Source organism: Hippoglossus stenolepis, chromosome 1 (assembly GCF_022539355.2).
Source record: "Hippoglossus stenolepis isolate QCI-W04-F060 chromosome 1, HSTE1.2, whole genome shotgun sequence".
Classification (NCBI taxonomy): Eukaryota; Metazoa; Chordata; class Actinopteri; order Pleuronectiformes; family Pleuronectidae; genus Hippoglossus; species Hippoglossus stenolepis.
Window position 1 is genome coordinate 16,909,190 of NC_061483.1, and position 12,174 is coordinate 16,921,363.

The 12,174-nt window shown below is 41.3% G+C and overlaps 1 protein-coding gene across 1 annotated transcript; it reads right to left on the reverse strand.

Moving 5' to 3' along the window:
* Positions 1 to 268: 268 nt before the first annotated feature.
* Positions 269 to 11,845, reverse strand: LOC124851957. The gene is made up of 4 exons (XM_047340212.1): positions 11,650 to 11,845; positions 10,634 to 11,155; positions 9,818 to 9,847; positions 269 to 304 (listed from the first exon to the last, which is right to left on the reverse strand). Exons 1-4 carry the CDS (start codon positions 11,677 to 11,679, stop codon positions 269 to 271), a joined length of 618 nt encoding a protein of 205 aa, XP_047196168.1. The 5' UTR covers positions 11,680 to 11,845.
* Positions 11,846 to 12,174: the final 329 nt, after the last annotated feature.

Below are 12,174 nucleotides of genomic sequence, written 5' to 3' on the forward strand. Positions count from 1 at the left end.
TATGTTAGAGCTGCTAAAGTGCTAAAGGGTCAGAACACAGGAATGTCTATCAACACAGGAAGCAAGCACTTGCATCCAGAAGCAGATTTACGAGACATGACAGATACAGAGCACTTTACTCGACTGTTAGTCACGCTCGTAGTGGGAAGGTTTTCAATCGATGGGTGGGCAGCATCAGACAAACAAATCGCATGAAAGCTGGACATGGACAACATACAATCACATTCGGTGATTACATATGAGGTAATGACAATGGCTCAGTAACCTCTTAGATGATGTGACACGTCCCTGCAGACGGCGATGCCTGTATATGGGCACAGGTGACATAATGAGCAGGTGAGGGCCGGCTGAGCAGGAAGGGAGCGGGTCACATGGGGAATCAGTGAATGGAAAGCAGGTGGGCAGGGGGTGGAAAAAACTTTCCAGAGGGACCTAGCGGGCAGATGAGATGTAGCCACGATAACACGAAATAACACACATCACAGACCTCAGCAAAGCAAAGTGGTTTTACGTGCCTGCAAGTGGCCAATCAGAGGATGGCATGGTGTTCTCCCCCTTGTGTGAATCAAGGAATTGTCTTTATTTTTTAAATACAATATGGGATATATCACAAAAGCCCCTCGTGTATGCCTATCTTGCATTTGTGAGTTTTGTATAAATGAACTTAAAGGAGCACAGCCAGTTAAACCAGTGTCGCCCTCCAATGGTCTTTTTGTCAGTGAGCTCTTCTGGTCTTGCCAAGACAGCCGCAGCTATGGACTCAGCTGCAGTGACACCCATGATTGTGTTGCCATTCACAGTTAGAAATTAGAAACACGTGCACGCACACACAGAGAGGGTGTTTATTTGTCTTCCTGTCTTTATTTTTCTATTGTTCATTATCATTTCTGGAGTGCTCAGGGCATAATTATAATTATATAATTATAATCACGATAACACAAAATAACACACATCACAGACCTCAGCAAAGCAAGTGTGTGCGCAGGTGTTGTCATAACATCCTGATATTTTGAACCTCAGCTAAATGGCAAGTGTCATTTCTCCTTTGTAACACAAGGAGTTCACAAATCAAGAGAAGCTGTGTAGTATTTGTCAACCTACAGTAAATTTGATCATCCCCAACTTACCTTTATTCCTGTAGAGTTCAACATCGTGTTTCCAGAAGTAAAAATCCGGTTCATTTTCTCACTAGAGATGTTGATAATCTACTGGGATATTTTAAACATCCGAGGTAGATTTACCAAAAGCTACGAGATTGTGAAACAGTGTTATAAGCTACTGTTGAAGCCACAAGTCCGTATGACATCAATTGCGTTTTAAAAACATCTTTTATTTGCAATGTGATGGAGAAGTACTTCACACTTTCATCTGTTTTCAATCAAATGTCTTGATTCATCTCGTATCTGGTTGTCTGAATTTTCTCTGCAACGTCAATTGAGAAATGGGAAATTTACTTCTGGCTGTTCTGAAAATGGGCAGACACTTCTACGCTATATAGCATTTCAATACTTTAGTTAAATTACGTACGGAAGTTATTCACATGTGTTCATTAGTGAGCTTTAGTAGCAGGCACAGTCTTTTACCTTAAATCATAGCCATGTTAGCTGTGCTAAGTTAACTAACCCGCTGGTTAGCCGGTGGCCTCATATTCACCATACAGTCATGACTGGTGGACAGAGTTTTTAACATCCTTAGTGTCTTCCCTTTTTAGTTTGACTGAGACCAGTCTATTTAAGCATTGCGGCTGTTTTCAAAGCGATTATTTCTTTTCTGTGCAGTTCAGACAACTTGTTCTGCAAATGCTAATAAATTCAGTCACACTTCAGCAGGAGCAGGTAGAAAAGCCCTGAACCATTTTTCTTTGTTAGAGAACAATTCACTCCATATCACTGGTTTATCTTCCCCTAACTCCAAATGTGAATTTAGGCATTGTAGAGAGAGGGGAAGAAGAACGTTTGAGGATATTGTAGGTCAACATTCAGTATTGATTATTAACTGGTTGTATTTAGCATTCTTTAAGTTCTGTGTTTAGCATGTGGCATGCACAGGTTTCATTGCTTTTGACCCAGTGTAAAATACATACCAGGCAAGGATCCATTGTGAGGAAGTCAAAGGCAACATGTTGAAAAGGTAATGCAAGAATTTAAGTTGTTCACCCTGATTATCTTGTTTGTCAGAAACTGATCGACATGTAATAATCACATTTTGATTTGGTGATATCTCTCAGTGGTATGTCGTGGCTGTATTGCTAGTTGCTTTGCAAATATACAGTATAACCCCACTTAAACTGTATTCTTAACAAGCCCTCCATCATCTGCTGTTAAATGATATGATCCCCCTGCCCTCAGCCCCCAGGTATGACTTACTATCCCGTGGCTTTGTTGCTGAGCTAAGACAAAAAGTCTGTGTTTCTCTCCTTATGTTTAGTGCCTCTCTCTGCCTGCAGAGAAAAAGAAAAAAATATAATGCTGAGCTCAGCTTCTTCCAGGTACTAACCCACTGTTAGTTGGTAATTATGCAGCTTACTTGTAAAGGTCAGAACACAAAGCCATACAGTTCTCTTTGAGGATTAAGTGTTGGAGCAGAGCACACTGTGCTGTGCCATATTAAAGTGACTCCTGTCAGGCATGAGCTTATTATGCTGCAGTGTTTGCCAAGTAAAATGAAGTGAATTTCAGTCCATTTCCTATCACTTATTCAGAGTCAGGTCACGGTGGCAGCAGGTTAAGCAGTGGGGTCCAGATGTCTTCTCTCTACAGCATCGAACACACCCTCCAGTTCCCCTTTTTTTAATATGGGAACCACAACCGCTCCACAGGCACTGATCCCTACCCACATGAGGCACTGAAGAAGCATGTCAGCAAAGAGAGAGAGAGAGAGAGAGAGATATCCTGAGCCTTCAGCATCTCAGGGCAAATCTTGAACATAGCCCACACAGAATCCATGTCCTCCCTATTTTAGGACAAAGGAGATCTTCCAGAGGTGTGAGTTGAAGACCTTGTTGACATGGGCCTCAGCTTACAGGTGTCCCCACGTCACCCTCACTAGATGATTTGTTTTGTCAGGTCAGCCGAGCAGCCTCCCCCACCAACAAAGCCTGCACCTCTCTTCAGGTCTGATAATACACACACCCACTCATCACACAATTGACATATGTAGAAAAGGAGAGTCCATCTCCTCTTCTGGAGTTTGGCTCCAGAGCCAGCGCCGTGCGAAGAGTTTAGTCCAACGATATCTAGTTGATGCTGCTCCACCTCATGCACCCAATACAGCTCCCTTACCCCAAAAGGTTCCTGAAAATGTGTCTACAATACCAGAAAATGTCCGACACAGGTCCCTATCCTTGCCTGCTGCCCACCTAGCATCACTCACATCCCCAATTTACTTGCCTTTACTTAGTTTGCCTTGGGAGACCCTACTGAGCACACAGCTCCCTGCAGGATCATGAGGACACACTAAGCTCCCCACCAAGTTAAGATGGCGACTCTCAATGGGAAAGTACATTGATTTAAATTTGGATTATTATGAGCAATAAATACAAATTTCAGCTGTGAGTTGTAGACAACTACTGTTTACTGTCATGAGACAGGTAGATTTATTCAAGTGATTTGAGTCTAGTCTATGAAAAGGATCAAAATAAATCGTAAAAAAAGAAGAAGTCCTTCTAGGAATTTGAATAAGCAAATATAACAGCAGTACAACTGATAGTTCAATACGTGGAAAATGCAGAGTAGTCAAAATGGCACCTACCACACCACTGATTCACGTCCCACCATTTCCACAGCTCTGAGCCATTATGTGAACAGCTATCAGACCTGTGTATTCCCAAGCGTGCAGCAAATTGCCCATTAAAAATTAAAAAAGAACAATCCAATCATCTGATCTGAGGATAAGTGGGGTCGGAGGGTGAAAGAATGTACAAAACAACTGCTAATTAAAAATATAGGCAATTAATATTAGCTACAAAGGCATTGAATATGAAACGTTAAATGTCACGAAACCTCTCTGCGGGGAATGAATATAAAATAATGTGTTACTGAAAAAAGCAACACATGCTAGACTCAGTAACTACACTGGATTTAATAGAATTAGATATTATTCTCACTCCATCTATATCTATTCTTCTTCTTCTGCTGAACAACCGCAGCCTCTGCAGCTACTAGTAGTCATTTATTCTGTTGGTTCCACATCCGAGCGGTGAAGCTGTTTTAATGCACAGTAAACAAAGCTTATCAATTGCTTCAAATGCATAGTCCCACCCACTGAAACACATTCGAACTGTGTATTCCTCATAACCCCCAGCTTTTCAAACCTAAAGTGCTGTTGTGTAACACACATGCCAAATTCTGTTTGGTATTCTTGATCAATTAAAGACACATACAGTGTTGTTCTTTCTGATTGGAGTTTGCATGTTCTCTCTGTGTTTGAGTTGGTTTTCTCTGGGTACATCAGCTTTCCACCACAGTCCAAAGACATGCAGGCTTAGGTTAATTGGAGACTTTAAATTGTCTGTAGATGTTAATGTGAATAGTTGTGTCTCTGTATGGACTGGCGACCTGCTCAGGGTGCACCCTGCCTCTCCCCTAATGTCAGCTGGGATCGGCTCCACCTCCCCAGGGACCCTAAAAAGGATAAAGCGGTATAGATAATGGATGGATATATGAATGATTTCCTTCTAAACACATTTAGTTTTTAATAACTTAACATCTGGGGCACAGACGAGGATTTAAACACACCTCTCTCCCTAATACAAGTCAGTGTGTCATTAAAGGTATAGTAGTCGTATAATGCTTTAACTGCTTGTGATCCATACTATCCATGCACACTAAGATTTGTTTTTGTTCTTTACTTCCAATAGGTTAATAATGTGACATTCACTAAGTTCAACAATATGTTGGCCCATGGTTTATGTCATCCACGTCAACAATATAGCTGATAATGAACACATTTATATGGCTCATGCTATAAATGTCTCACTGCATCGAGACAGAAGACATTCAGAAAGATGAATTGTATCTCAGGGACAGTCTGACTTCCCCTGGCTCTAGAATCTGAACTTCTTCCTCTAGTTCACATCTACTGCAGCCATTTTGATTCGTTCTTTATTACACTAAGGTATCACAGCAGCATGTATAGTGTGTGGGATGAGACATGCTTTGGGGCTTCATATTCTGCTCTCCAGCTCCCAAAGCAAATATTGTACCACTGCACGTTATCTGAACATAATGTCCCTCAACATATTTTTCCCTGTATGATGAAATGAGATCAGCTAATAAACTGAGAGAAAAGATGTTTCTTGGCTCTCCAGCAATGCTTCACAACATAACACAACATAGCACAATATTCCTTTAGTAAACTCGTCAAACCCTAAGAGACAAACAATTAAACATTCCATCAACACAGTAAATTAAGGCCTCAAATATGAATCTTGTCTTGTAAATATTTGGCCAAGAAGTTACAGCTTGTTTGAATAAAAAGCATCTCAATTAAAATGTTCCTCAATGGATCACACAGTGGCCTCTTTATTACAGCTGCAGAAATATGCACGCACTGTTTATAAGGCAATCTGCATGGGTCCGAATTTTGAACAAAATTTAACTGGCAATTGCCGGCAAAACTTTTCAATGATTACAAAACCCTTTTTATATGTTAATCAAGCTTTTTAAGTTCTGAACGTGCGAGAGAAGAGAAAAGAATCGAAAGCACGTCTGCAGCTGAATTATCTTCTGAATAAGTGAAGCTGTCGTGTAAAGTGAATGTGCATTTGTTTCCTGATTGGGAGCAGGAAGTGATATTACTTAGGGACTGAGGGAGACTCATCTGCCTGTCCATCATCGCTACCTGTGAGATTGGCAGACTGCAAACTGCTGCGCCACAAGACAGTGTTGCCTCAGGAGGGAGCCTCCCAGAGAGAGGTTAACACCTGGTAAACCCGCTGTGGCTCGTGGGAAGATGCTCCTATAAAAAGGATCCAGTTGGCAGAGAGAAAGATCAACACAGTAACACTCAGCTCCAGTTGATGTGTCGTCCATGTGGGAATGAAAATCTGGACACAGTTGTGTTTTGTGCCATAAGGTGTCTTTATTAGGGCCCGAGCACCGAACGGTGGGAGGCCCTATTGAAATTGTAAGGATTATTAGGGCCCGAGCACCTCTGGTGGGAGGCCCTATAGTATTTCGAAGGATTTGTATTTCCCTTTTGGGCTTTTTCAGGGCCTAGACATGCTCAAATTCATACCAAAGTTTGCAGGGAATTCAAAACCCCAAAAAGTAATTGTATTCTGGAGTAATTTGAAATGGGCGTGGAAAAATGGCTCAACAGCGCCATCTAAGGAAAAGCCCCTCAGTTAGCTTTCACCGATCTTCACAAAAATCGTAGCCCAGGTGTATCATGACAAGACAAACAAAAAAGGTCGGAGGTGCAATGGGAAAAAAGCAACAGGAAGCCCACCATTTTGACTTTAGTGGCCATATTGGCCATTTTCCACATTTTTACTTTGATGTACTTGTCCCAGGGCTTTCATCAGATCAACTTCATATGGAGATGCGTGTCATCACAACAAGATGGAGATAAAAACTAACTCAAAGATCGATTTTTCGTCACACGGTGTGACCGTGGCGTGGCATCAAAGTTTGATTACACGCCATCAAAACACGAGGTTCTGTATCTCTGACATATTTGTTCCAATCGAGTTCCAAACTAGACATGTAAGACAAGAGTCCCAGCCTGATGACATCTACACAGAAATCTTGACTTAAAATCACAGCGCCACCTGCTGGCTACAGGAAGTGACATGTTTTTACTTTGATGAACTGCTCCTGGCTGCTTTACAATATACAGCTCAAAAGAGCTCAGTCAAGTCATTGGATCATGGTCAGAATTGTGACATTTCCTCAAACCGTGTAAACATTGAGGTGCGGCGAAGGTTCATCCTTCGCCAAAGGAGACGATGTTGTCATAACTCCAGTGTGCATTGTCCTATCACCGCCAAACTGATGTCTCATGATCAGAGACCAAGCCTGAACAGCTCTATGTGTCAATATTTCCTCAGTGTCATAGCGCCACCTACTGATTCGCCATGAAACAGGAAGTACTTTGTAAATCCACTCTGCATTATCCAACCGGCTCCGAACTACTGACCTATGATCACAATCCTGACCTGAACACATCCATATATTAATATTAGTTCAGGGTCATAGCGCCACCTACGTTACGTTACTTTTCGTTACTTTTAGTTACTTTGTAACTTTTCGTTACTGTTAGTTACTTTTCGTTACTTTTAGTTACTTTGTAACTTTTCGTTACTTTGTTACTTTTAGTTACTTTCATACTTTTAATTACTTTCGTACTTTTAGTTACTTTTTAGTTACTTTCGTACTTTTTAGTTACTTTCGTACTTTTTAGTTACTTTCGTACTTTTAGTTACTTTTTAGTTACTTTTGTACTTTTAGTTACAAATATTGCTTTCACTCCGTTTTTATGGCATCAGCTGACTAAGACCAAACTTAAAGAAAAAAATGAACATTCGAAGATACATCAGTGGGATAAGAAATACCCAAAATTATGATCTTTGAGAAAAAAGAATTTTAACGTTTAATTTGACCTTTTAGTTTGGCCCATGTCCCATCCACTAACACGGAGGAAACAGTGTTTATCCCCTATTCTGCTGCTAGCCACCAGATGGCGGTTGAGATAATTTGGCTTCACTCTTGGAGAGCCGTCATGTCGTCCATGTTTATTTACAGTCTGTACTTTAGGCACAGTGGAGTTCAGCATCATTAGTGATTAAAGCTGGAGCTGTCTGGTTTTATTCTGTGTTTCAGGAGAGAAGTGGCTGGGACCTGTGCCTCACAAGTCTGCTGCCAAGCTGTGAGATGGAAACTGTCTTCAAACATGTGCTCGAAGATTCTTGAATTCTATCTGTCTTTAATGATGCCTTTAAACTTCAAAATTCACATTTTGTAAGCGGTGCCTTTTTAAACCAATCAGCAGATTTCCAATAACCAATAAATAGTGTGAATGATGTAACACACCATTGTGCTGTTTAATATGTGACAGTTAAAAAAGGGTGACTTCTCCTGGTGTTCTTCTCGCTGTGACCCTTCAGGGGCTCCGTACGTGAATGGGTTGTGTGGCTGAACACACACAAGAAACAAAACTCCCCGTAGGTATGAATGTTTGTGTGTGTTTGGTTTTCAGTTTGTCTGCCGGCCGGCCCCCTGGTCACTGTTATTTATTTTGCCCAGAGGTGACGGATCCGTCCACAGTCGTCAAAGTCGACCTCCAGGGGAGCACAAACATATCGTTTTTGTGGCAAGATTGCTTTTTTTGATTTGCACATTTTTGTTGCTATTCTCCAACACTATTAACACACAAGGATTTCTTATTATTTTATATTATATATTATAAATGGTTAACAATGCAGTGTGAATAAAATATGTGTTGTAATATTACAAATTATGTCTTTAAAGGAGAATTTAAAATTGTTGACAAATATGAGCACTTAAAATAGCTTTACAACGGCATCATAGCTTGACATAAACCATTTATTAATTTTTCTTATAAAGGATAAATATGGTGAATAGAATTAAACTAATTAGGGCCCGAGCACCGACAGTGGGAGGCCCTATTGAAATTGTAAGGATTATTAGGGCCCGAGCACCGACGGTGGGAGGCCCTATTGAAATTGTAAGGATTATTCTTTTTTATTTTACTTTTTTTTTTTTTTCAGGCAAATGAATTGGCTTTTTGAGGGCTTTAACATGCTCAAATCGTTACCAAAGTTTGCAAAAAATTAGAAAGTGGTGAAAATTTAAGTATTCTGGAGTAATTTTAAATTTGACGTTGTTACTTTTGTTTGTCCACGTTTTTACCCCTCTATTTTGAATGTAATAGTTTTAATAGATTAAAGTAGGCTTACCTTATGCTGCCACCAAATCAATCAATCAATCAATCAAATTGTATTTGTATAGCCCATATTCACAAATCACAATTTGTCTCATAGGGCTTTAACATGGTGTGACATCCTCTGCCCTTAACCCAGATGGCAGTCATAAACACCTCTTGACTCCATAAATAACTATGTTTCTCAACCATTGGGTTCAGACCCTCCAGAGGGTCACATGGTCAATCTGAGGGTCTGTGATATGAGACATTGAAACATATTTTCTGTGTTTGCAAATGAAGTATGAGGAGATGGTGTTAATTGGTAAATTTCCAGGTATCTGATGTGTTACATTTAGGATCAATATACTGTTTGTGTTTAGTGAAATGCAGTTTTGCATCGTGTTGCAGTGTTTTTCCATGTTGCTCTTTGTTGCTGCATATTGAAAAGCCAACTCACAGTGTGTGCTTGTCACCTGGAGTCAGAGCTTTCACTGTGGGCTCAAGTGTTTGTGGTAAGATTGATTAAAGAAATGCTTTATGAGTTGAATGGCAGATCTCTGTAAATGGCTATTTCAGTTGATCAGTTGAGTCGTCCTTGGCTTTGGCCCCAGCTGTTAAAAGGGATGGGCGATTCATTGCATTTCAATTACTGCTTCCAATGATTATGAAAACAAAGTAGTCAACATAAAACAATCATTTATTTCCAGCAGGGGAATATCTTCCAACTCACTCTCCCTTCCCCCTCCTCCTTCTCCTCCTTCTCCTTCTTCTTTCTCTCCATTTGCTCTTTCTTTTCCTGCTTATTCTTCTCTTTCTTCTCCCTCTTCTTCAGTTCTTTGCTCTCCTTCTTCTCCTTCTCTCTCTCCAGTTGCTCTTTCTTTTCCTGCTTCTTCTTCTCTTTCTTCTCCTTTTTCTCCTTTTTGACCTTCACCTTGTCCGAGTCGGTCTCAAAGGTGAGTTCCTGAAAAGACAGAGACAACATAAGTGTCAACACTTTCTTCCTCAAAGTCTAAACATGAAACAAACTTACAATCCATATAATTCAAATCTAAAATGATCTGATTTAACGTACCTGAAGCTCAATGTTCTTCAGTATCAGGGCCTCATGCTCCTTTATAGCTAGGTTCTCAGCAGCCAGCTTCTTCAGTGCAGTGTTTTCTTTGTCCAGAGCTGAGTTTTGAGCAGTCAGCTGCCTCTCTAGATCACCTTTCACTGCAGCCAGAGCAGCGTTCTCTGCAGCCACAGCAGTATTTTCGGCAGCCTGCTTCTTCAGAGCTGTATTCTCTTTGGCCAGAGCTGAGTTTTGAGCAGTCAGCTGCCTCTCTAGATCACCTTTCACTGCAGCCAGAGCAGCGTTCTCTGCAGCCACAGCAGTGTTTTCGGCAGCCTGCTTCTTCAGAGCTGTATTCTCTTTGGCCAGAGCTGAGTTTTCAGCAGTCAGCTGCCTCTCTAGAGCACCTTTCACTGCAGCCAGAGCAGCGTTCTCTGCAGCCACAGCAGTGTTTTCGGCAGCCTGCTTCTTCAGAGCTGTATTCTCTTTGACCAGAGCTGAGTTTTCAGCAGTCAGCTGCCTCTCTAGAGCACCTTTCACTGCAGCCAGAGCAGCGTTCTCTGCAGCCACAGCAGTGTTTTCGGCAGCCTGCTTCTTCAGAGCTGTATTCTCTTTGGCCAGAGCTGAGTTTTGAGCAGTCAGCTGCCTCTCTAGAGCACCTTTCACTGCAGCCAGAGCAGCGTTTTCTGCAGCCACAGCATTGTTTTCGGCAGCCTGCTTCTTCAGAGCTGTATTCTCTTTGGCCAGAGCTGAGTTTTGAGCAGTCAGCTGCCACTCTAGATCACTTTTCACTGCATCTTTTTCAGAGATGATGTGCTTCATCTTCTTGTCAAAGGAAAGCTCCATCGCCTTGACCTGGTTGCACTTGTCGCTCAGCTCCCTTTTCACCCTCTCGATCTGATCGTTTCTAGGACGAGAACTCAATTTATAGATGTACTTTTCTTTGTCCTTCAACACCAGCTTCAACTCCTTGAGCTCGTCCTCCAACTCTGTCTGCATGGCTCTTCCAGAGTCAAAGGCCTGCCCCTGTTTGGCGGAATCAATCTGATCCTGCATGGCCTGTTTGTCCCTCTTCCACCTAGCATCATTTGTGGACATCATGCACTTCAGTGCCGCATTTTCCTGAGCTAGCTCCATTCCCTCAAATTCCATTTCCTTGATCTCTCCATGGAGGAACTCAATTGTTTTGGTGGGAGATTCCACATGATGTACAACGGACTGAAAGACACAAACATACATATAACAGGTAAATACACAGTCCCATCATAAGTTTGGATACACAGAAAAAGACAAGAGGTCTTTCATCTTCATCTCTAATGATCCACACTGCTAAATGTAACTTTAACAGTTACATCACTTTCATCAATTCAGACGATTTCTCATCCATCCATTCATTATCTCTCTTAAAACATTGATCATCACATGAAATTGTTACGAGTTAATTTAAATGCAGTTTCTGCATTTCTCTTAAGTACAGTATCTCAACACTAAAGTGAAAGTGAATTATCCTAAACAGAAGCTGCATAATATCCACAGAGACTCATTTCATGGAAAGGACATACAGACACACTGTCAGTTCAGACTGAATGTCAGGTGACTGATGTGACGGGTTTATTGAAAATTCACAGACAAAACATGAAATAATGAAATAAAATGTAAGGTGGTCTGAATATGTGTAACACTAAAAGTGTCTCCTGATTAGAAAATCTTACCTCGTTTCTTAAGTTGTGTCCCTTCTTCATCTTGGCTGAACACAGGTACAGGGTAAGTGTTGTAGAGAAAAATGATCCGTTGTCTTCTAATAGTCTTGATGTTTCTTGGAGCTGTTGTCTTCTCCCTGTCTTGGACTGGTAGCAGTGTTGAATATGAAGGGTCAGGTTGGAGCTGTTATCCTGTCGCCGTCTCAAACTCAACTGACAAATTTCTCCTCCAGAGTTCAATAAATAGGATTTAAAGAGGGTTTCATACGTGACATCAAAGGAACAGTTGGCTACACAATACAGGCCCTCATGCCTGTGTTCAATAGGGCCTCCCACTGTCTCCTACTGTTCGGTGCTCGGGCCCTAACTAGAACACAGGCATGAGGGTTTCAAATGTGACATCAAAGGAACAGTTGGCTACATAAAAACAACATTGAATAAAATATCCGTAGGTCTTGAATTTCCTGCAAAGTTTCATGATCTTTTGAGTATGTCTAGTTAGGGCCCGAGCACCTCCGGTGGGAGGCCCTATTGTAT